The sequence below is a fragment of the Scylla paramamosain genome, chromosome 15, assembly GCF_035594125.1.
Source record: "Scylla paramamosain isolate STU-SP2022 chromosome 15, ASM3559412v1, whole genome shotgun sequence".
Taxonomy (NCBI): domain Eukaryota; kingdom Metazoa; phylum Arthropoda; class Malacostraca; order Decapoda; family Portunidae; genus Scylla; species Scylla paramamosain.
This window is the reverse complement of record NC_087165.1, coordinates 20281012-20308791: the sequence shown is the minus strand read 5'-3', so window position 1 is coordinate 20308791 and position 27780 is coordinate 20281012. Positions and strand designations below refer to the sequence as shown.

Genomic DNA, 27780 nt, shown 5'->3' with positions numbered 1-27780 from the left:
GATGAGTGGAACGAAATGGTACGGCGTGTGATAAATCTTTGGAGAAAACAGGCTGCATATATCAGAGGAACACCTACACACCCTGCCCCACTGCCTCAGGACAACAGTACCCCGACACACGCCGCCACGCACGACATGAAGTGGGCTGCAACTCTAGTTGTGGCTGCAGGTAAGAACACTGAATGAGAGCGTGTGTATGGGGGCAAAATTGACATAAAGAAATGAAGGAAAAAATAAATAAATAAATGTTCGATTATATACGTAGATGGGATTGAACATTGGAGAAGGGCGAGTGGGACTAAACTGACAAAAAAGAAATAAATGTTCAATTATATACGATGATGATACTGTATAACCCTTCAGTATTTATTATTAATGTAGTCTTTCTTTTGATGATATATGAAGCGCGGTTGGGACAGTTTGCATGGACACACAAGGGGAGAGAGAGAGAGAGAGAGAGAGAGAGAGAGAGAGAGAGAGAGAGAGAGAGAGAGAGAGAGAGAGAGAGAGAGAGAGAAATGATGGAAGAGAGGGGAGGAGAGAGAAGGAGGAAGTAGTAGTAGTAGTAGTAGTAGTAGTAGTAGTAGTAGTAGTAGTAGTAGTAGTAATAATAATAATAATAATAATAATAACAATAACAATAAAGGTATAAAAAGTTGTATTAGGTAATTATGGGAAAAAAATTATACAGCAGCGAAAAGTTATTGGCTAAACTGTTCCAAAATAGTACAATTAAGACACGTCCAAAATAAAATTCTCTCTCTCTCTCTCTCTCTCTCTCTCTCTCTCTCTCTCTCTCTCTCTCTCTCTCTCTCTCTCTCTCTCTCTCTCTCTGAATAACTTTCTTTGCAGCGGTGGGAGGGAGGGAGGGCGAGTGGCACATTGACTGGTTATCTTCATTTTTTCCATGTCTCATGAACATAAATAATGCAGAGATGAAGTGCATAACGCCAGAAGGCTTTAGTAGTAGTCAGCCACACCGCTCTTTTCCCTCTTGTTCCTTCCTTCCCTTCTCATTTCTTATCCCTCCTATTCTCTCGTGTTTCCTCCTCCGTGTTTTTCATCTCTTCTCTCTTCTCGCACCTCACCAGCACCACCAGTCATGGCTGTCCTCTCTTTCAGCCACGCTTGGCCTCGCTTCATCAAAATGTGAGTATTTACCGAAGACGCAGACACTAAGAAACGCTCTGCTCTCTCACCACGACAATTTTCAAAGGCCAGAGATGATTAAGCGGGTCCTCAAGAGAGTAGAGATTTTGTTAATATGTCAGCAGAACCATAAAAACATCTTTAAAAAACCGTCACTTCAACTAGAACCTTTCGAAAGCAGTCGAGATGAGACGACGAGTGTTTCAGAATAGTTTCTCTTTACGTATGAACAGGTTACGTCTTAATCTGGATGTAGAAGGACTGGCTTCTAGCTTTTGTTTGCCAGCAGTGGATCATATCAATGTTGCAAAGATATCCTTATAGCATTGCAGTGGTACAGTAAGAGGAGATCTGGTAGAGGTATTGAAGTGACATGAAGGACATAGCAAGGATGATATATACAAGCTCCTTACGGTCATAAAGCTTTAAAAGGCTGGAAGTAACTGGTTCAAGTTTAATAAAGTAAGATTTAAAATAGAGATAGGAGTGATAGCAATGGATGACTGGAGCAGACTCAAAATAAATAAAAAATCACGTTGTTAGTGCCAAGGGAGCTTTAAAAGATTACATGAATTTGTGGATAGGGATGATCGGCTGATATAGAAAGCAGTATGGATAATACAGGGACTGCGAGGTGTAGATCTACTGGCTTCTTGCAATTCCTTAAGGTCTTACCTTCTAATGGCCAGATGAAATAAGTGTGCCTAAGTTAGTGCTCAGTGGTGCCAATGTCCCTTGTTCAGAAACGCTTTGCTCTTTCACCACGACTATTTTCAAAGGCCATAATGATGATTAGCTGGGTTCTCAAGAGTGTTTATCCATTTAATAATGTAGAAATCTTGTTAATCTGTCACTAGAATCATAAAAACTCCCTTAAAACCCATGTAACTTCAACTAAAGCCTCTTAAAAGTAGTGGAGGTGAGGCCAGAAGTGTTTCAGTATATAGTCTAATGTCCCGGAATCCCTTTTGTCGCCCTCAGCTGACTGTCCGGTTGGCTTCATTAACCTGAGCAATGATCCCTCCTCGCCGGAATGCCTGAACTTCGTCCTGAACACCGGCACTTGGCAGCACATGAACTACATGTGTGGCATCATCCACGCCAACATATCCAAGATAACGGGCGACCTCCACTACAGACTGTACAACTACATCAGGGCAACACCGGGTAAGCATCATAGCTGCTTAGGGAGGACGGGGATGGAAACACAAAAATGGATTCAAGGAACTCAGTCTTGGGATTTAGTTATTTCTTCTTCTTCTTCTTCTTCTTCTTCTTCTTCTTCTTCTTCTTCTTCTTCTTCTTTTTCTTCTCCTTCTTCTTCGTTGTGGTCGTCTTCGTCCTCGCCTTCTTCTTCTTCTTCTTCTTCTTCTTATACTTCTTCTTCTGCTTCGTCGTCGTCGTCACCGTCATCTTCGTTTCTGCCTTCGTCTTCTTTTTCTTCTTTATCTTCTTTTGCTTCGTTCTCGTCGTCGTCGCCTTCGTCCTTTTCTTCTTCTTCTTCTTCTTCTTCTTCTTCTTCGTCTTCGTCGTCGACGTCGTCGTCGTCGTCGTCGTCGTCTTTTCATCTTCTACTTCTTCTTCTTCTTCTGCCTCTGTTTCGTCGTCGCCGTCGTCATCTTCTGACTTTGCTGCTTTGTCGTCGTCGTTATAGTTATCTCCGTCGTCGTTGTCTTTTCTTATTACTACTACGACTACTACTACTACTATTATTACTACTACTACTACTACTACTACTACTACTACTATTACAAGCCTTTTTTGCCACAACTGTATGGGATCGATACTTCTGACAGCACTTCTTCCCCCAAGCCCAGCCATACACATCGTTCTCTGACGGTTTGCTTTTCTCTCAAGTCTTCCTCCATTCCGCAGTTCACCCATCTCCATTTTCGTCTTCGCCTCCTGCTCTTCATCACTTTTCCCTCCAAATATACGCCTCTTCCCTTCTCTTCACCAATGTTGTGATCTTTCCTGTTTTTGTCTCACTCAGTTCCTTGCTCTTCTTGATCTTGCCCAACTGACCTTCATAAATAATATTCCTGAATAATACTCGTGAATTATGACTCTGCTATTCCTTTTCCCCTTCCTCACAGGTTTGACGGATCACTGCTTCTGGATCGGAGGATCAGATCATCAGGAGGAAGGGCAGTAAGTATTGCAAGGAACACTAGCTATTGTCTGCTTAACTAGCCATGCACATAATTATCAAGGCTTGTAATCTTAAACGCTTGGATCTCTTACTGTGAGTCTCTTCAAATTAGTTGGGCTCTCAGGAGCGTTTTTCCCAGTGATAATGGAGAATGTTTATCAAATTATCACAGCAATTATAAAAATTATATGTATATCCTTGAATACTCTAATAACTTCCACTAGAACCTGTTGAACACTGTCGAGACAAGACGTCGAAAATGTAATAATAAAAACCTCCACAGGATGGTTTTGTTACCTGACCTTCTAAAACGCTGTGCGAGTATTTGTTCTCCGGGTGAAAGCCTCTCATTGCTTATTTATCCAGTCTTCAGATCAATTTTCCATTATTCTTGAGATTGCTACATGCTCCCATACATTACATAAATTTATCTGCCTTGTCGTCCCGTGCAGCTGGGTGTGGGAGTCTGACGGCAGCGACATCTCCATGGGCACGCCGCACTGGGATGCCTGCGAGCGAGACCCCAACGGATCCATCTGGCAAAACTACCTCTGTATCTGCCCCCCAGATTACTACTTCCGCGACTGTGCCAACGACGCTATGATGTACGGCATATGCCAAGTCGAGGTCTAGCTCTCACTGTGGCAAGCTAATGGGAAGTTGACGATCTATGTAAGCGGTTGGCAGCAGAATTCTTTCCTCTTACCCTCACTAGTAGGCAAATACGAGCAATTCCTGCCATTGAATGTTCTTTACTGAGAGGAAAGTAGCCATAGCAGGTATTGTTTTTTGAGTGTCAGTATCGTTATTACCAAAATCCATGAAAGGGCATCAAAGAAAATATGTGATAGAGTGTGATAGAGTCGTTCACACCCCCCCCACTATCCCCTCCCTCAGTGATGAATAAACACGGGCAGGAAATACTAACAAAAGAGAAGGTAAGAAAAAAATAATAACAATAATCAAAACAACAATCAGGACAATAATTCATGACTTTCCATTAAAGAATTAACTTTTCTTTCTTTAAATTTATCAAAGGCAACTTCAGAAACAAACTCGTCAGGTGTAGTAAGTTTAAGTTATCTGAACATATATACATCATTTTTGTCCCCTCGGCCGGTCTCCTTCACGCTTAGAAAATTAAAAAAAGGTAACAAAACAGGCAAAATGACAGCAAGGAGGCAAGTAATAGTAAATTTATATATTACTGCATTGCTGGAAAATAACAATACCCTTCCGAGTTGTACACGCTTCGTTGTTGTAACTATATTAATATAATCAAGATACAATAATAATAAAATCAAATATACATACATAGTTGTAGTCGTATTGCTCCTGGTGTGTGTGTGTGTGTGTGTGTGTGTGTGTGATTCGCCAAGATACGGTTTTCATAATCTCATGACCGACCTGAAACCACTTTTACTTTCACAGAAAAGCCTTGAGGTCAGTGTGTGTGTGTGTGTGTGTGTGTGTGTGTGTGTGTGTGTGTTATTTCATCACACAAAGAAACACTGGTTTGTATCCTTGTAAACGTTTTGTTCTCTCAAAAGGACTATTTTCAAAGGACTCAGAGACCATCAGTGGTGTTCCTTGTTAAACTATCACAAACTATCACTGAAATCATGAAAACACTCTTGAAGTCCCTAATAACTTCCACCGCTGCTTGTTAAAAAGGAGACACTGAAACTTTTAAGAATACCATCTGTTGTACTACACCAGACTGTAGTGAAGTATCCTGCACTGGAATTGTGGGTACTGATGATGGCGATGATAATGATGATGATGATGATGGCAGGCGGTTATGTGTTCAATGGCTCAGGATCTGTCTTGTCTTGTTCAGTTGGCCTTTTGCAGTCTCCCCAATTTCCTACGCTTTTTTGTCGAGAGAAAACAAAATTATACGTTCCATAAGGGGAAAGCTGTAATCAGACTGTGGCATCTTGCTAAACTCCTCATACTTTCTTTGTTTACAGTTATTGAAGAAAACTCGGAAGGACAGGGAACGAGAGGCAGAAGGCGCAGAATACATGGACACGGTATAAACAGATAGTGCTCAAGGTTAGGTAGTGCTTCCCAGTTTGGTAATGTGACTTAAGGCGAGTAGCGCGCTGTTCCCAGGCTGGAGAGGGCAGCCTCGAGAACACTGCCATCTGGTGATAATACGATGAGGACACTGGATTTCGCTTCGTCTTGCTTCTGACGCTCGTATACAAACATTGACTCACTCATCAGGACCATTTTCAAAGGTTATGTAGTTGATAAGTCGGGTTTTCAATTATTTTTTTCCCCATTAATAGTCGGAGTCCTTATTGAACTATTACTTCAATAGTTAAAACACTCAAAAACTCCAATAATTTCCACTTTAATGTGTTAATAGAATTCAAAATACGAATCCGAAACGTTTGAGAATGCGATCTCTGACCACAAACCGTATGTAAATATTTACTCATCGCGCCACAGTACTTATCACTGGTTTCTACGAACAACGACGTTATTAGCTAAATCTCTCTCTCTCTCTCTCTCTCTCTCTCTCTCTCTCTCTCTCTCTCTCTCTCTCTCTCTCTCTCTGCGAGCACCAGACAGTCTTTATAGAGGTGTAAACTTCATATCAGACTAACTTCTAGACAGCTTAGGAAAGTATAAGCCAAGTTACACAACTAGATAATAAACAAGGCCTCAACTTAATGTGGCTTTAATCCTCAACTTAATGTGGCTTTAATGACTAGTTGACTGGGTAACCATGGCCTAAAGGAAGGTAACAATGTCGTCTTAAAAGCTACTTATCAACATAAAATACATGAATTGTACTTATCAAACCTTCGTAGCACCCGTAGTAGTAGTAGTAGTTGTAGTAGTAGTAGTAGTAGTAGTAGCAGTAGCAGTAGTAGTAGTAGTAGCACTGCTGTACAATTCACGGTATCAGTATCGCAAAATTACGCCAATATTTATTTTTTTAAAGGTTACAGAGACATGGTAAGTCGGAGTCTCTCTTTTTTTTTTTTTTTTAATGATGCACAACCCTTTTTAAACACTCACTGGCATCACGAAATCACTCTTGAAAACACTCTTAAAACCCTGCACTAGAACCTGTGGAAAATTTTCGAGATACGACGAAACCTTTCAGAATGCGGTTCGATCCTTTCAACTGACTGGTGTTCACACGTTTTATGTATTTATTTCTTTATGTATTTTGTCAATCCTTGGTGCACTTTTCTTCAACACCCGTCACTGCCATAAGTAAACAACCTCCATGTTGTCTTTTTCCTCTTCCTTTGCTCCCTCGCTTGAACTTGGTCTTCATTTTCATGCTCTAGGTGATAAAATTTCTTCTAAATCAGTTTATATTGGCAACTCCTGTGAGGAAAAAACAAAAGCATAAAAAATATATCCACCTTACGATTAATCTCTACATATATCATACCACATAGTATATTTTGTTCAAGTACTTCTACCCTCGGTCATTATCAACTTTTAAGCTTTTTCTTTAGACAATCCCATTCCTTTCCTGTTTTCTGCCATTCCTACAATATCCCGATTCTATCAAAATTATAATACATCATCTTTGTCGTGTCTCTGCCATAATTTTCACACGCCACCACCACACATTCTATTAGGCTTGTATTCAGAGGTAAGATGTACATGGTAAGATTTATTGGCCTTTAATTAAGGGGATCACATTTTTTCCCTTTCTTAAAGATGGGTACAACATATGACTTTAGTCAAATAACTGGTAGATGGGACATGCAACCAGAAGACAAATCTTGACATACCTTAAGCCCCGTTCACACATAGGTGAATTTGGAAGGCGAATGCGTTGCGACTCCGCTGCGACTGGTTCGCAGCGGAGTTGCCGCGCGTTCGCAACGGACTCACAGCAGAGTCGCCAGAGCGAGCTGAGTCGCAGCGCATTCGCCAGAGGACAGCGAATATTTTGGACTTTTAAAACATTCTCAGCAGAGTCTCCACGGCTGGGAGTCGCAGCACTGTTGCAGCGTTGTCGCGGCACTTTCGCCGCTGTAGAATGGATTCGCAGTATTGTTGCAGCAAGTTCGCCGCTTTCGCAGCGCTGTCGCAGCGGATTTGCCATAATACCAATCTCTTCTACATGCCCTTCACATCTTTATGCTAGGGTCAGGTGACAGTGGATTGATACCTTACTGCAAAAATGATTGTGCATCTCTCTCTCTCTCTCTCTCTCTCTCTCTCTCTCTCTCTCTCTCTCTCTCTCTCTCTCTCTCTCTCTCAGTATTGTGCGATTTTGTGTGATTCAGACATTTTTCTGTAATTTATTTGTTTGTGTTTCGACTTGTTTTCCACACCAAGAAGCATCCTGATGTCGCGCACACGAGGAGAGCTCTCACAAACATGAAGTGTTTATAAGTGTCTCCTATAAATATACTCCATCGATGAGTCGCACTGCATTCACAGCTCATTGACAGTGGAGTGGAAGCACATTCGCAACGCGGTCGCAGCGCGTTCACAGCACGTTCGCCAAGCATGAGAATCGCAGCACAGTCGCCGGTCAGGAACTCGCAGCAGAGTCGCAGCGGAGTCGCCATCAAAATTCGCCAATAGGTGAACGGGGCTTTAATAATATCTGTGATGATGCGGTGGCAGGCTGTAATACCGATAACGTCATTATTGCATACTGGCGCCCTGTAGGTTTTTCTTGTTCTTTAAGTTCTGCCATAGCTCTAGTTCAACAGCTGGGTATTGATCTTGATGCTGTGGGGCTGCGATGATCCTATGGGGGTCGTATGAGCCCTGAGGGAGACCTATGAGGGTATCACAAGCATGGTAGTTGCCCTGTCTTCTTCAGAAAGGCACAGGTGAGGTTTTATTTGAGGTGGTGAGTTAATCTGGATATCACGTCCATGTTACATACAAGCACGAAACTCACATGTCATGGAGAAGGGTTTGGTGACCTTGGGATAAAATGTTAAAAAAAAATGAGGCCACGTTTCTAGTATGGCTGGCTTCACTAGAAAATGTTAGAAATACACTTGTATGACTAAATATTCCACAGTCCTAACCTAACCTAATCTAATGACATTCCTAACCTCCAGGACAAAATATCAACAAATTAACCACAACGGAGCACAGCAAGGCAACATGAGGCAAATTATACTTTATTTTCTAGCAATCATAAAATGAAGTCATAGTCAACATCAATGTCCCAGTCTGCCTTGATGATGTCAGCCGCCTTCTCTGCTATCATGACTGTGGCCGCTGCTGTGCCACCTGACACAGTGGCTGGCATGACAGAGGCATCCACCACCCTCAGGCCCTCCACACAGTGCACTCTGCAACAGCCAGGAGTGCCAGGTGAGATTTGTGCCACTGTATACCACTGCTCACTTAACAGGTGGAAATAGGTTGACATGGTTCACACAGGGACTGTGTGTCTTGCTTTACTGTTGTAAATTAGATGACACACTGATAAGAACATGAAAAAATAAGGGAATCTGCAGTCCCAGCATGAAGCATGCCCACTATTTCCACCTGTAGACTGTTGTCCTCATCCATAAATTTGTCTAATATTTTTTTAAGATTCTTAATGACTCAGCAATAACAACCTGATTGCAGTCTATTCCAGTCATCTACCACTTTATCTGAGAACCAGTTCCTTATTATCTCTTTATTGAATACAACTTATAAACCTCTAGCCCATTATTTCTTGTCCTATACTAATTACGTCATCCTTGTTATAGAGTCACCCTTACTCTATCCTGATCACATCAGCCCTGTTATATTCTCTACATTACTAAAAACCTCTATCAGATCTCAACCTACATCTCTCTAAGGAATGTCAGTTAAAAACTTCATGTCTGCAATACTCACCGCAGGCTACTGTCCACCACTGCCAGAGGGTCACTGGAGGGGCCCATCCTGCAGGTGCCAGCTGGGTGCCACAGAGAGGAGGCCATGTGTTGAATGAAGCATCTCCAATATTCCTTGTCTTCCTCTTCACCCTCATCCTTCTTGCCACCATTCCTCCTGCATCCCGGCAATGGCTGTGAGAGGTGGGATGTATTTGGTGTCTATACTGCTCTGTGGTAACTGATATGTTCACACAGATGAGGCTTTTGTATATTTATCTGTTTGTATTTGTGTGTTTTGGCCATGAGGAGAGAAATTTTATATTTTTATACTGTTCATTGGTGGCTTTTAAGTTTATATATACAGTTTGATGCTTTTGTGTATTCATCTATTTGTATTTTCAAAGGATTGAGTCGAGTTTGTAATGTCCAGTTTGAGATGATGAATCTTAGTGTTGCTAAAATCACATACCCATTCTTGAAGTCTCTCTCTCACAAACATTTAACAAACTCTTGTCATTAATAGTTAAGCTTGTAATGTCCTGTCTTTATTGCAGTTTGTTATGCATATAACCCTTGAGATAATGAACCATAATGTTGCAAAAATTATGTACAATCCTGTAAGTTTATCTAACAAGCCTCACATTTAACAAACTCTGTCATTATAAGCCAAGCTTGTAATGTTTTATTTTTACTTCAGTTTGAAGTGATTTAACCCTTGAGGTAATGTATGCTCTTGCTCATTAAAAACATTAGAAAGTAATTATAATTTGAGTATTGTGTGAGTGCAGACACATTACTGGACATGGCTTATGTGTGTGGTAGGCAGTGTTATCCCTTTGTTTATCCTTCCGTTCTCCTGTCACTCAGAGCTGTTACTGGATAAATATGTATTACTGAATTACTTGCCTTTATTAATGACTGAAATTTAGTTAAAGACCTTGTTGGAATAACAGTTGCATGTAGTTAAACAATTTAGGCTATAGTAATATGGTCTTCCTCCAATCTGTTGGGGGTTTAATGTTTGAGAGAAGTGACAAGAGGAGGGTATCATGCATGAAGAAAATGAAAGAGAGAGAGAGAGAGATAGGTTTATATATTCACCTTTTCTTTAATAACAACATACACTATGTAATGATGTAAAATGCATAATACTTACTTTGTCATGGAATTTTGCTCCAAGACTCCTGAGGGCATCAGTGTTGGCTAACTTGAAGGCAAACTGTATTCCTGATAGGAGACACACAACATTACTGTCTTGTCACATGTACAGAAAGTGTCAGGGAATATAGTAGTATACTCAGGTTTCTTTTCCAGTAATGTGAGTGTAAGGCACCACACTCACCCTTGACAAGTGTGTGGAGGTCATCAGGATGGCTGAGGAACTTAGGGTCTATGACTGGAGGATCCCTGGGGTCTGTGGAGAGGAGGCTGATGGTTCCTGTACTCTTTGGATGAAGCAGAGACACCAACATGGTAAAGCCCGCCTTGCCCAGCACACTCCCATAATACTCTTGGTACATCTGTCAGATGACACATTGTGATGTCATCGAATCCATTCCTTAACATTTTTGAGGCTGAGATCCTTTACTATACAGGTGAAGTAGAGACACTGGCATAGTAAAGCCTGTCAAGCCCATTACACTCATATGATACTTATGGTAGATCTGTCAGATAACACATCACATTATAATCTAAGGAATCTATTCTTTAGCATTTGTGAGGCTGGTGGTTCTTGTATTGTATAAGTGAAGCAGACACCAGTATTGTGAAACCTGTCTGACCCAGCACACTCCTATAATACTCTTGGTAGATCTGTTGAGTAACAAACTAACACGTGACTTTAAGAAATGCATTTCTAAATATTTGTGAGGCTGCTGGTTCCTGTACTCCTTGTGTTTTGATTTCAGTTACTTTTAGTAGAGTGCAGACATTTGTGGAAGTTACTCAAGGATGTTTGCAGGATTTCGCTAATAGTTTAACAAAGATTGTTTACCTTTAAGAGCCTCTAGTGAAAATTATTAGTGTTTTCATAATTCTAGTGATAGTTTACAAGGATTCTATATCCTTAAGAATCTCCAGTGGAAATTATTAGTGTTATCATAATTCTGGTCATAGTTTAACAATGACTCTTTACATTTAAGAACCTCAAATGGAAATGGTTAGTGTTTTCATAATTCTAGTGATATTTAAGAAGACTTAACACCTTGAACAGACTCTGGAATAAGTTGATGAGATATTTAAGAGTGTTTTCACTGTTTTCTTAATTCCAGTGATAGTTTGTATGTGATGAATTACATGTGATATAGTTTTTGATCCACTATATAAAATGGATAGTGAATAGTAGGTAGTAAAGTTTTGTGTTACCTGCTCATCCATCCCATATGTGTAAGGTGTGGGGAGGCCTTGGTCCATGTGGAAGGAGACTGGAGTGAAAAGAATACCAATGCCTGACTGATTCTTGCCCTCTTCCACCTCCACCCTAGCTGTGCTGCACTGTGCTGGGGGTGCTGAGAAGGGCCCTGCACCACACACAATATACTGGGTTAGTGATCATTATTATTATTCATTATCATCATTATCCTTAACACTGATAACTTTCATTGGAGATTCTTGCAGTATTCCTTGTAACTTTAAGAGAAGATTGGACAAATTTATAAATGAGGATCATAGGTGGAAAAAGGTAAGCATGTTTTATAGAGACTGCCACATTTAGGCCTGATGGTTTTCTGCAGCTTCCCATGTGTTCTTATGTAACTAATAGTAACCTTTTAAAAGAAAATTGGACAAATTTATGAATGATAATGATAGGTGGAAATAGGTAAGCATATTTTATACAGAGACTGCAGCTTCCCTTACTTTCTTTTATGTTTTAATCTTAAAGTGCAAGGATCAATAATACACCCAGATTTTATGGAGGGGTGATATGGGTACAGTAGTGGTGCTTGGGACTCACCCTCCCTGTGGCGTACATATTGGTGCATTGCTGTGGTGTTGAATAAAGGACCAGAGTGTGGAGGAGCACCAGGTAGGGTCCATACCAGCCCATACACACCCAGATGATCCTGCAGGTTCTGGCCCACACCAGCCAGATTTGCTACCACATCAACCTATGAAAGCAAAAGTAAAAACAGCGTAGGCATCTTCTTCAGTTCCTCGCAAGTGCCTCAGAAACAGGTATTTTCTGAGGCATTGCTTTTGCACATGTCTCCTGGGAGCTTCAGAAAATTATACAACTACCCCAGGCTGCAAGCTTTCAAAGGGCTTTTGAGAATCGACAGGAAAAATGGGCAGGCAGCTGGGCGGAGAGAAAGACACAGCCACTTGCAGGCAGTGATGCAAACATGTTAGGTGAAAACAAGGTGATGTGTGTGTATTGTTTTCAATAAAATCTCAAACATACTGAATTATCTGCATACAAGTCAGTCATGAGTGAAAACCATTATCAAAACTGTGTAGCATGAATTGTTTCAAATTAAGTGAATAGTAACATTTGCTTATAATGAGCATGGAACAGTCAAGCCTTTCAGTGGCATGCAGCATTCTGACAGATAAAGGTGTCTGAATGGCCTTCCTGTCTTGGGCCACGACTTCCAACACATCATTGTGTTCTGGTACAATGCCCTAATGCAGTGAGAGGTCATGACTTATACAACCAATTCACGCTAAAATACTCTTCAGTGTGGCTTGTATTTGCACACATGTTGAAGTAGGACAGGTCTAAAGGAGCAATACATGTGGTAGAACGTTCCCTTAACATGGGAGAATCTGAGGAGCAGGGCAAGGGATCTCGCTCTCACCTCTGTGAATGACCTGTGACCTGAACAGCTGCTAGATGTACTACCTACATCACAATTTCCCTTTGCTCCATAATCGCTAATAATAGACAATATTTCATTATATTATAATACTTGCAGTCTGTCTAGACAGACTAGGATAATAAATAGGGACGGCTAAGAGATGGAACACACCTAAAACGCAGAAATAGTTTGAAAATATGAGCAAAGAGATACTTCAGCATTTAATTTCATATGTATGGTAACATGCAAGAAGTTTAACTAGTCATATTTGGCCAACATCAGGCATCATTTTGACTTGGAATGTCATTACCAGGCTATGGCATACTACTATATGCCAGTTCTTTAAATGTAATAATCATTAAACAAGAATAACCAATGTATCTGTGTGTCTCTTTCCTTCAATCAGAAAAAAAAGCAAAGAATCGGCCTATATGATTACTTTTATTCAACTGACAATATCATGCAAGACAATGCACCCTGTCACAGGGGAAGATCAGTAACAACCTGGCTTTGTTAGACACAAGACATACAAGATACAGAGTGCATGCAGGATAACATTCCTCTAACTTTTAAAGACACAAGCCCTATAAAATGTAAGATCCAACTCTGAAGTATATAACCAAATGGAATCCTTACCTTGTTGTCCTTGAGGTGTTGTTGGGGGCCCACACCAGACAGCAACAGTAACTTTGGGCTGGCAACAGCCCCAGCACTCAGCACCACCTCACGCTCTGCTGTCACTTGGAATGTCTACACCAAGGTGTAGGCCAGAGATATAATATAGTGTTCCCCTGCTATTCGTGAGGGTTACTTTCCAAAGCTTCCCACGAATAGCAAAAATCCATGAATATGGGAAACCCGCCCCTACAAGGCTCAGAAATGCTGATGTTTATAGTTTAAATCATAAAATATACATTTCACACTTATTAAGCACCTTTGACAATTATTATACATATAATAATTGTTAAATGTGCTTAATAAATGTGAGACGTATATTTTATGCTTTAAACTATAAACATAGTGCATAATGTTTTAATTAAACATAGTACTTAATATTTTGATTTAAAAATAGTACATTGTAAAATGAAAAGAGATTAAACTAATATGTATAGTAAACCCTCAATATAATGAACCACTGTTTACTAAATTTTGGATATAGCAACCCTTTTAAGACTGCTGCCTGCCTTCTTCCCATCTCTCTCTCTCTCTCTCTCTCTCTCTCTCTCTCTCTCTCTCTCTCTCTCTCTCTCTCTCTCTCTCTCTCTCTCTCTCTCTCTCTCTCTCTCTCTCTCTCTCTCTCTCTCTCTCTCTCTCTCTCTCTCTCTCTCTCTCTCTCTCTCTCTCTCTCTCTCTCTCTCTCTCTCTGGATATATCAAATTTTAATCTTTAGCAACCCACCCTCCCCCATATGTGTTTGTTATATTGAGAGTTTTGGGTAATTTGTGATAATTAAGAGAAGAATCCAGACTCTTTGGGCTGAGAGATTGGGCCAGTGATGACATCTGGCAAGCCTGAAAACTCCACATTAGTTAGGTTATGTTAGGAAAAAAATCTGCAAATATGCAAAACCACGAATATTGAACTGCAAATACCCTGGGGAACACTGTATATGTCAGGTGGTGTGGTTAATGCATTTGCCACACAACTGAGAGATGCAGGGTTTGGCTTAGGTTGGTGGAGTATGGGTTTGTTTCCTGGCAGTGGTGGAAGTCTAGTAATTCCACCTTCTTGTGTGTGTTAGACTGCCTGCATGTAACCAATGATGGAAAACTTGGTGGTGGATTAATTTGAATTTAATATAAAACTTTTTGTGGGTTATTAGGTGTGTGTGTGTGTGTGTGTGTGTGTGTGTGTGTGTGTGTGTGTGTGTGTGGGGTTGCCTGCACATAGCAACTGACAGAGGACTTGGTGAGTGAATATGAATTTGGTATGGTGTTATTAGGTTAGAGATCACACACATCACTCACCTTTCCTTCATACTCAAACAGGACTCCAATGGCCTTCTTCTCTTTGAACAAGACCTGTGTAGGAGGAAATTATTACTTAGAGTGATACATATTCTACTTTCACATGCCTTATTAGTATTGAAGGCAGCTCTTCAAAATATTTAAGAATGTGGAGTTAATTAAGATTAATGACGTATTAGTAAGGTACAGATTTAGAATTCATGAAAAGTGCAGAAGTATTAATAGATTACAGATGTTACAGTGTAAGAATTTGAATAGAGTACCATAAGACTCAATTACTCATCCAGCCAATTACATATAACAGGTAGGTGAAAGGTGGTATATCTAATAGAGCAAGAGAGGTGGCAGGAGAGGAGGGCATAGATAGCAAGAAGTGTTTACCTTGGTGACAGTGGAGCTGTGAAGGATGTGCAGATTGGACCAGGACAAGGCTGGTTGGAGGTACGACCCTGCAGTAGATGACCTCACACCTTCCCTTATGTTATAATGAGGCCTGGAGAACCCTGGAATGGGACAGTTATAACTTTTACTTCACTTTATATGTTCACTTTCTGTTCCACTCACATGTGATTTCTTTTCATTGAAACTAAAGGTGATGATATGACAAGAAGGCTACTTCGAAAGTGGAAGAAGGTAAATGTGTGAAAGGTGCAGGTAGAGGTAGAATATTAGAGCAAGGAAGGAGGAAGTGTCTGGATAGGTAGTGATAGGTAGAGGTGGACCTATGGATGAACTTGCTTATGTTGTGCCTTTGTTTGCTATTCTTGCTTGTGTTTATTAATAGACCATAAGAAAATAAGGGAAACTGTTAGAAGCCATCAGGTATATATTTGGCAGACCCTGCATGAATCTTATCTATTTCCACTACCATCCTCATTCATGAATTTATCTAATCTTCTACTAAAGCTCCCTAATGACTATGCACTAATATCTTGATTACTGAGTCTATTTCATTCATCTACAACTCTGCTTGAGAATCAGTTCCTTCTTATTTCTATTAACTCTGAGAACCAATTCTTTCTTATTTCTATTTAAATCTAACTTTGTCAAATTTGAACTCATTATTGCATCAGTTGTCATGTGTACTGTGAGGTTCTTGTATTCACCCATCTGGTACGGGCCGTTGAGATCCAGTGTGTTATAGCCAAGCTCTTCCCCGGCCCTCAGGAAGGCATCAGAGAGAGGCCCTTCATTGGGGTCCGGGCTCACTGCCAGGGGTCCTCCTCTGCCATGATAAGTCTCTGGGGATGTAAATTTTAATAGAGTAAATCCTCAACCAGGGGTTAAGAGTGTGAGTGATGTATGTATGAGTGAGTGTTTGCTTGTCTGGGATAGAGGAAGATAGTACAGTAAATGCTTGACAGGGGCTAAGAGTGTGTGTGACTGGTATGTTTGTATGAATGTGTGGTGCTTTATCTGGGATGGAGGAAGATGTTAATATAGTAAATGATTGACAGGGGCTAAGAGTGTGACTGGTATGTATGTATGAGTGTGTGGTGCTTTGTCTGAGTCACCCTGTATTGGATTGCCCGCCTGGTATATAGAGAGATAGATAGATAGATAGACAGATAGAAATGCTTGATATAATGATCTGTTTTAGGGAAAGTCAAATTTGTTATATATGGAAATTTGCTGTGCTCTTTACAGTGAAGTCTTTTAGCAAAAACAGTGAAACCTCAGTCACCCAAGAATTCATTGTGTTTAGTGAAATGGCTATTGTTTGAATATGTCATAAGCCAAGGAACACCAAAAAGAGATAAAATATGAAAGAAGAAATGAAGGGAGAAGAAAAAAATGAAGAAGTAGGAACACAAACATGAAAGCAATTATCAAGATTACAATTAGCAACATAGAAGCACAACATACATGTATTATCGAATGTCTCCCTTTAGGTAACAGCCCGAGATTGCTGAAGATCTCACTATATTACCCATCAGATAGAGTAAATTTCCAGACATCATGAAGTACATGGCCTCCCCTCAAATAATCCAAGTTAAGAATTTACTGTTTTTTTTTGTGTGTGTTTTTGAGAATCACCTGGCATTTTTCTCACCTGTCTCTCCCAGATGACCTCCCAGGTAATCCTCTGCCTTCTTGAAATAGTAGAGGATGCTGTCGTAGTCCCAGCCAGGGTTGCCGAGGGTCTCCCAGTTGTCATAGTCCTGAGGATCACCGCGGGAGTACACCATTCCTCCTGTGGTGGATGTGCCACCAACCACACGAGCCAAGGGGAGGGTTGCCCGCTACCCACCACATCAAGTTAAGTGTTAATGCATATGGTGTGCATGTTAACTAGCCTTCTGAAATCTCCATGTTTTCTTGTATTCTTGTACCTCTGTGTGATCAAACTTGTCACTGCTAGTAAGAAAGCTGTGACTCTTGATAGCTTTGGTGCTCTAGAAAGTCACAAAGATGTTGGTTCAAGTTCTTATGGGTGTTTTTCCCATTGACAATGCAAAATCTTGATGAAATTATCACTAGAATCATGAAAACACCCTTGAAATCTCCAATAACTTCCACAAAAACATATTAGTGACTAAGCTATCACTAAAAATATGAAAACATCCTTGAAAACTCCAGCAACTCCCAGTAGACCCTGTTGAAGTTGTAGAATCTTTGTTAAACTATCACTGGAATCATGAAAACACCCTTGAACACCGAGTAACTTTCGCTAAAGCCTGTTCAAAGTGCAGAACTTGTCCACAGTATTGGGTGTCTTGTTTATGAGACTCGCATGTTGATGGACTAGTTTTTCAAGAGGGTGTACATGATAGGTTTTCAAGGGATGTTGTATACATTAACAGTCTATTTGCATGTGTTTAACTGTAACATAATGGTCTGCCTCCATGTGTTGTAATGTAACTGTAACATAACACACCTTACCTGATTCACAAAGTTGCCAAGGCTGTGCTGCTGTGGTTCAGTGATGTAATTCCATGTGTTACTTGTGTTTAAAGAGCCAAGTGGTGCCAGACCAGGTGCATAAGTCTCAGGGGAGGGCACTGCCCCAGCCTCTAGCACCAAGACCCTGAACCACGGCACCTCAGCCAGCCTGCCTGCCACCACACTGCCTGCTGTCCCTGCACCAACTGAAGGAGGCATGATTGTCAAGGTAAGGCTCCAAATGATACAGTATTGTTGTAGTGACTCAAGATATGTAGAATTACAGAATTATCATCGGACCTAGCAGTCTTTTGGTGGTGTCGTTTAAGTTGCTGTACTTTTTATTTCCATGTCATGAGGTCAGGTAAGGCTTCTAGAGATAAAATACAGTATTGTTGTAATGACTCAGGCTATACAGGGCTCCCAAAATTGTCATTGGACCTAACAGTCTTTTGGTGGCAATGTCTAAGATGCTATAATTTTCCTTTATATCAGGGGGTCAGGTAAGGCTTCCAGTGATAAAATATAGTATGATAATGACTCAAGGTTTTCAGTGTCCCCAAGAGTATCATTGGACCCAGTGATCTTTTTGATGGTGTACTTTTCACCTCTATGGCAATGGGTCATTTCCCAGTGAGGAGCTCTCATGTTGAATAAATGCCACCTTCAGAACAATTTCTCTGTGTCTCTATGATGCTCCAAAAAGTGTAGGACATTACTGTGTAATGCAGATGAATGTGATGTGGTGGTGTGACTGGAGACACAGTAAGAAACACAAATACTTGATATCTCTGAGATTTCTGATGTTGTTGTCTTCCAGGAGTCTTTACAAGGGTGTTTGTCATGACTAAACTATGTAACATACAGTGAGAGAAATAGGATAGCATAGATAGTAAAAAAAGAGGAGGAAGTAAATAAGAGAGAGAAAGACAGTGAAGTAAGTAAAATGGTATAGACAGAGAAGGAGGAGGTAAATGAGAAAGTGAAATAAGTAGGATAACATAGACAGAAAAAGAGGAAGAGGAGGAAGCAAATGAGAGAGAGAGAGAGAGAGAGAGAGTAAAATTGTATAGCCAGAGAAGGAGGAAGAGGAGGAAGTAAATGAGAGAGAAAGATAATGAAATAAGTAGGACACCATAGACAGAGGAGGAGGAGGAGGAGAAGTATTCATAAATGAAGATGCAGAGAGAAAGTCACAGAGACTTACCTATAATGAAGTCATATTGGCTGTAGAATTCTTGAGGTCTGTCATAGTCCAAAGTTGCTTCCTGCACCATAGTGTGTAGGACAGCTTGAAGCAGCGGCAGCATGGAGCCCACAAGCACCCTAGATGAGATGGCTTGCAGCACACTAGATGACATGGTGGTATGTGAGAGAGAGAGAGAAAGAGAGAGAGAGAGAGAGAGAGAGAGAGAGAGAGAGAGAGAGAGAGAGAGAGAGAGAGAGAGAGAGAGAGAGAGAGAGAGAGAGAGAGAGAGAGAGAATGCTACACTTATGACAGCTGAAGGATAGAAAAAGAAAACCCTTTAGAATTTCAGTATGAGATGAGTGAAACAAACTTAGAAGAAAATAGGTTAAGTACCTACACTTACAGTAGTTTCAAGAAAAGAATATAGATGAATTTTTGGCTGACAATGGTTAATGGTATGTTTAATATGATCAGATGCTTTCTGTAGATCAACTGCAATTTTGCAATATATTTTTAAGTCTTATTGTAACACTTGTACCATTTAGTTACCATATAAACTTGAGTTACATTGTTCTTCATGGTGCTTGTGTCACTGAGTGCTTCTAGTGGTTTTTAATGTGTGGTTGCTAACATGCTGGTTTCATCTATCTTATAAGACACTTATCCAGCAGTTTTGAATAAGCTCTTCCTTTTTTTATGTTTGTTTTTTGTTTGTTTGGAGGCTGTGGCATCAGTGGGGCATTTTCTCCCTTTTTGTTGCCCTATGCCAGTCTCCTTCTTACATAAAGTGTTTTGTGTGTAATGCGTTGGAGGTGACACAGGCGGTAGGTAATCTGCAGGCACACACCACTCACACCACTCTAGATGTTTGACTGTGAGGGAAAGAAGGAAAGGTAGTAGTGTGTGCATTGTAAACCCAGTCAAGCAGGTTCTCTCTCTCTCTCTCTCTCTCTCTCTCTCTTGATCCACACTTTCTTTCAAACATTTCTATTTGTAACTGCTTTGCTTTTTTTAAGTTTATTGTTCTATTAATTAGTATTATCTGAAAGCAAACAATTTATCTCTTCTTCCTGATTTTTTTATTTACTTCTTTGGCTCTGTACTATACAACATACTGGATAGAGGGGGGGAGGGGGGATGCCGATTCATCCGTTTCCTTTCCTTTCTTTATCTTGCAACATACAACAAACGTGAGATTTGGCGAGCCAGTCAGGAGAAAGCAAGCTTGGGTATCTTGATTGATAGGTAGCAGAGAGAGAGAGAGAGAGAGAGAGAGAGAGAGAGAGAGAGAGAGAGAGAGAGAGGTGCGGCCATCATACATATCGCAACTACTGTTCAAATAAAAGTTACTTTAAGATACTTATGATAAATTGTCACTCGGGAGTCTTGATATACGAGTAGTTTAGTGGAGAGAGAGAGAGAGAGAGAGAGAGAGAGAGAGAGAGAGAGAGAGAGAATTTCCCACTTTCCATTTCCCTCCGGGCTATAGATCGAAGCAAGTCATGTTATATTTACTCTCTCTCTCTCTCTCTCTCTCTCTGGATAGTGAGGTCACGGATATTTGTTCTTCCTGTGTGTTCATTTGTGTTCCTTTGTATTTTTTTCTTATAAACTTTGATCAAAATTAATTATCTACATTATTATAATTATCTACATTATATATATATATATATATATATATATATATATATATATATATATATATATATATATATATATATATATATATATATATATATATATATATATATATATATATATATATATATATATATATATATATATATATATATATATATATATATAAAGTAACCGGTATAGGGTCGTTGACTTTGTTCATTCTAGTTAGCGTGCAAGAAGAGGATGTCATGATACCGCTTGGCCCCAGCTTTCCTCTCCCGCTCTCGATCTTTCCTTTCTGTCTCGTTCGCTCCTTCCGCATTCCTGACCGCGAGAGAGAGTGAGTTTCATCTTGCTATCAAACAATACTAAATCTCTTGTTTTATATAATGTGTGTGTACTAGTCTTTCCGCTCTCTTCCTCCAGCCTCTTTTCCCGTCCGTTCTTTCCTTATGAGAGATAAAGTATCATCTTACAATCAAGCACCTCAGTCTGCATTAAAGTGGTGCGTGTGTACTTCGCTTTCGTCTGTTTTCCTCCATGTTTTTTTTCTTGTTCGCTCTTTCCGAGAGAGAGAGAGAGAGAGAGAGAGAGAGAGAGAGAGAGTTATTGATGTTTTTGGCTAGGTGCCAGAAATCACAAGGGAAGTAAGATCCTGCAAGATTTTGGCACTTTCTGTCTGAAGGACAGGTACTCGTACTTGTTTAGGTCATGTTGATAGAGGTTGGTCCAGTTGGACAAAGCCTGTGTTAATTTGTACCGTACAAGAAATGAACGGGTCAGGCTTGACTACTTTTACATTTTTATGTAAATGTACATGTATACACTTTATTTATCAATATGATATTAAACTAAATTTTGATATGTAAGATATAAAAAAAAAATTGCCCACATTTTTTTTTTTTTTTTTTTTTTTGTGGGGGAAGGGATTTTTTTTTTTTTTTTTTTTTTTTTTTAATGCCAACCCTGACCACCACAGACTGCATGAACCTAGGTGCAGTGCTGACATAGGTTTTAATGCTTTTAAGAACTAATATATAACTACCTGCGCAAATCAAGACTAGCATTAATGTACATAATCATAAAAGACTAAAAACATTTAAATTCAGTAACTGTTACAATATGGAAGACTTGTGTATTACTGAGAACCATGCTTTGCAATGTACACAGTGTAGTGGCTTATATGGAGGGCTTGTGTATTACTGAGAAACTATGCTTTGTAATATATGTAATAATGTAGTGGTTTATATTTTTTTTCAGTACAATCTATGAGAGAAAGAGAATATTTATTATTGTTATTTTCAAAGACAATATGTTACGTATTAAATTTTATAGTCATAGAGGCTTTGTAGAGGACCTTCCCTTAAATGAATGAAGCTGGAAAACCTAATAAACAATGAAATAAACAATAAACTCCTTTCCCATAGATTGTTTTTTCCCACGTTTGTATCTCTCCTCCCTTTTTCCCTCTTCATATTGTCTAATTATGTCACATGGGCAAAATGTTAGGTTAGGTTAATTAACCTTATGGGGAGTAAAGAATGGATGAAGTCCCCCTGGTTAGGTTACAAAATATTAGGTTAGGTTAGTTTACCTTATGAATGGGGGTGCCTAATAGGTTAGGAGTGGACTGAGGGGGAATATTGGTGAAATTGCACATTTACCAGATCTTCACAGAAGCCAAGTGTTTTTTTTTTTTTTTTTTTTTTTTTAGATAGTACTGGTAAAACTATTAAAAAGCTGATATAACTTATTCATATCTGATCTTGCCTTTTGATTTTTTTCATATATTTCTTTAATTTTTACTCGTATTTAACAACTTATAGCGGTTACGAACATTCTTGTAATCCTCCCAGGCCACAGGTCCCTTCTTTGCACTATTTACGTTCCTTGCGTCGTCTCTCTCTCTCTCTCTCTCTCTCTCTCTCTCTCTCTCTCTCTCTCTCTCTCTCTCTCTCTCTCTCTCTCTCTCTCTCTCTCTCTCTTTTAATGATAGGATTTCCAGGGAGATCTATCTTTAAACAGGGAGATCTATCTTTAACAGGTCCTGGACCGTTGCAAGCTGCCAGGTCATGTTCTTGCATAGTGCAGAGTTGTTCTCAATAGTTTAGGAAGACACTCCTTTAATCCAGAAGCATTCTGATCCTTCCACAAAAGGGTAGGTCACTTCTTACAAGATTGCAGGCATTATCACACAAAATCAGAGATGACTCCACACGCATATTATAGGAAGAGGCAGTAGACACCAGCCGAAACGATAATTACTCCCAGTGAAGTCTAAAGCACTGTTCAGGGGGTGCTGTGAACTTATCATTAAACCCAGCTGTGACCTCACTGAACGTTTCCCTTTGTGTCTCACAACACAAGGGGGCAGTCACAGCCTGCCCTCTAAAGACAACTCTCTTCCTCCACACAAAACTACAAGCACCTAATAACACACACACCCTTCACTCAAAAATTTTAAAATCATCATGGCGACTCCTACACCAGCCTCGGAGTCCCCATCTGGGGAGGGGACCATAAATGTCCCCAGGTCGGACTGCCTTTCTGTCGACGACAGAAAGGCAGTCAAGACACTGCAGTCAAGACACTGCAGTCAAGACACCCCCCTCAACTTTTTCTTCATTAACTTCTGCAACATTCGCGGTCTAAGATCTAATTTTCAATCTGTAGAACACCACCTCTCCTCTTATAAACCTCATCTTCTTTTCCTCACTGAAACTCAGGTGTCTGAGGCAACTGACAGTAGCCTCTTTTCTGTTCCCTCCTACTTTCTCTATCCTCATTTTCGATCCAAAGCTGGATGCTGCGTTTATGTGCGCAATGACTTAACCTGCTCTCGTGCCCACGCTCTTGTATCTTCCGAGTTTTCCACCATCTGGCTACGACTACAGAGTCACTCTCATACTAAATTTATCTGTGCTGTATACCTCTCACCTAACTCCTCTGATTATAAGAAATTCTTTGACTACTTAACTTCCAAAGTGGAGCACATTCTGACCCTCTTCCCTTTTGCAGAGATCTCCATTCTTGGAGACTTCATTGTTCACTACCAGCTTTGGCTTTCCTCTCCCTTCACTGACCATCCTGGTGAACTAGCCTACAACTTTGCTATCCTCCATGACCTAGAGCAACACTACTCGTATTCCTGACCGTCTTGGAGATACGCCCAACATTCTTGACCTTTTCCTGATCTCTAATCCTTCTGCTTATGCTGTCACCCTTTCTTCTCCGTTGGGCTCCTCCGATCACAATCTCATATCTTTATCTTGTCCTATCACTCCAGTCCCTCCTCAGGATCCCCCTAAGCGAAGGTGCCTCTGGCGTTTTGCCTCTGATAGTTGGGGGGACCTGAGGAAGTATTTTGCTGATTTTCCTTGGAATGACTACTGCTTCCGTGTCAGAGACCCGTCTTTGTGTGCTGAGCGCATAACAGAGGTAATAGTGTCTGGCATGGAGGCGTACATTCCTCACTCTTTTTCTCGTCCTAAACCTTCTAAACCTTGGTTTAACACAGTTTGTTCTCGTGCTATACATGATAGAGAGGTGGCCCACAAAAGGTACTTAAGCCCTCCATCACCAGAATCTCATGCACTTTATATTTCTGTCCGGAACCATGCCAAGTCTGTTGTCTGACTAGCCAAAAACTCCTTCATTAACAGAAAATGTCAAAACCTTTCAAGATCTAACTCCCCTCGTGATTTCTGGCATCTAGCCAAAAATATCTCCAATAACTTTGCTTTTTCTTCTTCTTTGCTAAAAACTGTACCTTGGACGATTCTGGGCTTGTTCCTCCCTCTCCTCCACCCTCTGACTACTTCATGCCACGTATTAAAATTCTTCGCAATGATGTTTTCCATGCCCTCGCTGGCCTAAACCCTCGGAAGGCTTATGGACCTGATGGGGTCCCTCCTATTGTTCTCCGAAACTGTGCCTCCGTGCTTGCACCTTGCCTAGTCAAACTCTTTCAGCTCTGTCTGTCAACATCTACCTTTCCTTCTTGCTGGAAGTTTGCCTGCATTCAACCTGTTCCTCCTAAAAAGGGTGACCGTTCTAATCCCTCAAACTACCGTCCTATTGCTTTAATTTCCTGCCTATCTAAAGTTTTTTAATCTATCCTCAACAGGAAGATTCTTAAACATCTATCACTTCACAACCTTCTATTTGATCGCCAGTATGGGTTCCGTCAAGGCCGCTCTACTGGTGATCTTCTGGCTTTCCTTACTGAGTCTTGGTCATCCTCTTTCAGAGATTTTGGTGAAACTTTTGCTGTTGCCTTGGACATATCAAAAGCTTTTGATAGAGTCTGGCACAAAGCTTTGATTTCCAAACTACCCTCCTACGGTTTCTATCCTTCTCTCTGTAACTTCATCTCAAGTTTCCTTTCTGACCGTTCTATTGCTGCTGTGGTAGACGGACACTGTTCTTCTCCTAAATCTATTAACAGTGGTGTTCCTCAGGGTTCTGTCCTGTCATCCACTCTCTTCTTATTATTCATTAATGATCTTCTAAACCAAACTTCTTGTTCTATCCACTCCTACGTTGATGATACCACCCTGCAATTTTCCACGTCTTTTCATAGACGTCAAACCCTTCAGGAGGTAAACATATCACGCAGGGAAGCCACAGAACGCTTGACTTCTGATCTTTCTAAGATTTCTGATTGGGGCAGAGCAAACTTGGTATTGTTCAAGGCCTCAAAAACTCAATTCCTCCATCTATCAACTCGACACAACATTCCAGACAACTATCCCCTCTTCTTCAATGACACTCAACTGTCCCCCTCTTCTACACTGAACATCCTCGGTCTGTCCTTTACTTATAATCTGAACTGGAAACTTCACATCTCATCTCTAACTAAAACAGCTTCTATGAAGTTAGGTGTTCTGAGACGTCTCCGCCAGTTTTACTCACCCTCCCCCCCCAGAGGCTAACTCTGTACAAGGGCCTTATCCGTCCATGTATGGAGTATGCTTCACATGTCTGGGGGGGTTCCACTCATACTGCTCTTCTAGACAGGGTGGAATCAAAAGCTTTTCGTCTCATCAACTCCTCTCCTCTAACTGACTGTCTTCAACCTCTCTCTCACCGCCGCAATGTTGCATATCTAGCTGTCTTCTACCGCTATTTTCATGCTAACTGCTCTTCTGATCTTGTTAACTGCATGCCTCCCCTCCTTCCGCGGCCTCGCTGCACAAGACTTTCTTCTTTCTCTCACCCCTATTCTGTCCACCTCTCTAACGCAAGAGTTAACCAGTATTTTCAATCATTCATCCCTTTCTCTGGTAAACTCTGGAACTCCCTGCCTGCTTCTGTATTTCCACCTTCCTATGACTTGAATTCTTTCAAGAGGGAGGTTTCAAGACACTTATTCATCAATTTTTGACCACTGCTTTGACCCTTTTTGTGGGACTGGCATTTCAGTGGGCATTTTTTTTTATTGGATTTTTGTTGCCCTTGGCCAGTGTCCTTCTTACGTAAAAAAAAAAAAAAAAAAAAAAAAAAAAAAAAACTAACGTTACAATACAGAAGAATATCTGGCATGACTGAGACAAACTGATACACGCCTATGAAGATATTCACTAATCGTTTTTTTTTTTTTTTTCAGATCAACACTAATAATATGATAACCTATTCCTTGAAACTAGCAGGACTTACCAAATCATTGACCAACAACTGGGAAAATTCTTATATGAAGGATTGACGTCTGGAATGTACTGCTTCAAAGTTTACTAGTGTCTCAACAATGACTACATTTAACCGGTTATGATACACACATAGGAAAAACGTAAATATGGTGGCTGAGAGATGGGGATGTGTGAAATATATCAAAACCTACCATGATCTCAATCTTTATAAGCCGTCTTATAAACGCATTAATTTTCAATGGCACAGATACATTAGAGCAGAGACAGCAATAAAAAAATGTTTGTTGATGTTTATTAACAATGACTGATTTAATCATGTACTTTAATGTGAAGGATGTACTTGCCTTTTTATATAAGCTGTACCTTCCATGACCCACAGAAAAAGGCTTATGAACCCTATGGGGGTCATGACCCGCAGTTCATAGGAACCAGTGCTCTAAACTTTAAATCAATTTAACAATTCACCTTTCTTTTTCATAACATAATTAAAGTTTATAGACTTTTGAAAACAGGAAACTTCTCTTCAGGAATATATGAATCCCATCTGATGTGCTAACCATATATTTATCCACATATCCACAGACAACACAGCAACATTATTGGGCCAAAAAAGATTCTCTATAAATGCTGATAATAGGTAAAATAAAAAAAAGGAAGAGGTAGCAAGAAATTTCCCCCTATTCATTAATAGATTTCACATTTACATCAGGTAAAAGAGCGAGAAATCAGAAAATAGACATGGGAAAAATGTGCTCCCGTGACTTATTTTGATAGGGTGACTGATCCCGTACTAACTACTTGTCTAAAATACCATGAGATCAATCTTTATGGATGTGCTAAGTAGAATGCATGTAGGTAAGTGTGCAAAGTATGGCTAGTTGATTTATTTGAGGGCGCGCGGCGCGGTGAGCTACCTCCTGTTTGTTTACATTTGCATTGCCGAGGCCAGACCCGAGGCACCTTGACTAGAAACAGATGCAGAAGTCATCATAGGCGAGCAACACTGTCCTGACACTTGTGAGAATAACTGGCCTGTATTCTTAAAAGTTTTGGGCTCTTAGTTCAACTACTTGTATGACACCAAACTGCAGTGCAAATTATTAGCATTTTCAAGAGTTTTCATGGTTTTGGTGAAAGTTTAACAAGAATTCTGCATCGTCAATTTGAAAAAGCTAAAGTTCCATCGACTTATCGTCATTGTGGTCTTTTGAAATAGCCCGTATGAAAGCCCGAAGCGTTTAAGAATACAAGCCATTGTTATATTGTTGTGAGACAGCAGGTGGTAGGTGGCAGGCTGCAGGCCACACCGGGACACACGCAGGCCATTCATAGCAGGCCGCCCATCATCCACCACCACCATCAGCTCGGCAGCTATGGCAGACTTAGAGTGGAAGCCTTTCTCACTTACTTACGTAGAATATCCAAATGGTAAGTGTGCTGGATGTGTGTTACTCGAGTTAAGCTTTAGCCTTCCTACTTTCCCTTGTGTGCTTGATGCGATGTGTTAGGTACCTTGGTTAATATGTATCTGATTTTTCTAACATAAACATAAT

General features: G+C 40.4%; 3 protein-coding genes across 9 annotated transcripts in view; 2 read left to right on the top strand and 1 right to left on the bottom strand.

Moving 5' to 3' along the window:
* On the top strand, nt 1-4614 carry LOC135107612 (C-type lectin domain family 7 member A-like). Its single transcript, XM_064017655.1, has 5 exons — nt 1-169; nt 1123-1149; nt 2131-2316; nt 3246-3300; nt 3754-4614. Exons 1-5 carry the CDS (start codon nt 16-18, stop codon nt 3932-3934), a joined length of 603 nt encoding a protein of 200 aa, XP_063873725.1. The 5' UTR covers nt 1-15; the 3' UTR covers nt 3935-4614.
* Nucleotides 4162-20220, bottom strand: LOC135107608 (glucose dehydrogenase [FAD, quinone]-like). 5 transcript variants are annotated; one of them, XR_010271851.1, is made up of 14 exons: nt 18978-20213; nt 17771-17976; nt 16941-17130; nt 15994-16128; nt 15269-15390; nt 14888-14941; nt 13557-13670; nt 12077-12230; nt 11488-11642; nt 10466-10643; nt 10280-10350; nt 9143-9315; nt 7072-8604; nt 4162-6655 (listed from the first exon to the last, which is right to left on the bottom strand). XR_010271851.1 is itself a non-coding variant. In XM_064017644.1 (14 exons), exons 2-14 carry the CDS (start codon nt 19078-19080, stop codon nt 8445-8447), a joined length of 1815 nt encoding a protein of 604 aa, XP_063873714.1. In that variant the 5' UTR covers nt 19081-19120; nt 19509-20212; the 3' UTR covers nt 6713-8444. The 5 variants fall into 5 exon arrangements, 4 of the variants coding, with proteins under 4 accessions (XP_063873716.1, XP_063873715.1, XP_063873714.1 ...); XM_064017644.1 differs by lacking the exon at nt 4162-6655 and having other exon boundaries at nt 6713-8604; nt 18978-19120; nt 19509-20212; XM_064017645.1 differs by lacking the exon at nt 4162-6655 and having other exon boundaries at nt 6711-8604; nt 10466-10568; nt 18978-20218.
* LOC135107611 (dolichyldiphosphatase 1-like) overlaps nt 17860-27780 on the top strand; it is a 20165-nt gene continuing 10244 nt past the window's right edge. Inside the window, exons 1-3 of one of the 3 annotated variants that reach the window (XM_064017653.1) lie at nt 17860-17999; nt 26188-26367; nt 27504-27655. In XM_064017653.1, the coding sequence (XP_063873723.1) occupies nt 27601-27655 (55 nt within the window). In that variant the 5' untranslated portion in view covers nt 17860-17999; nt 26188-26367; nt 27504-27600. Of the gene's footprint in view, nt 18000-26187; nt 26368-26447; nt 27656-27780 lie in introns of those variants that run through there. The other 2 variants (XM_064017654.1, XM_064017652.1) reach the window with 2 other exon arrangements.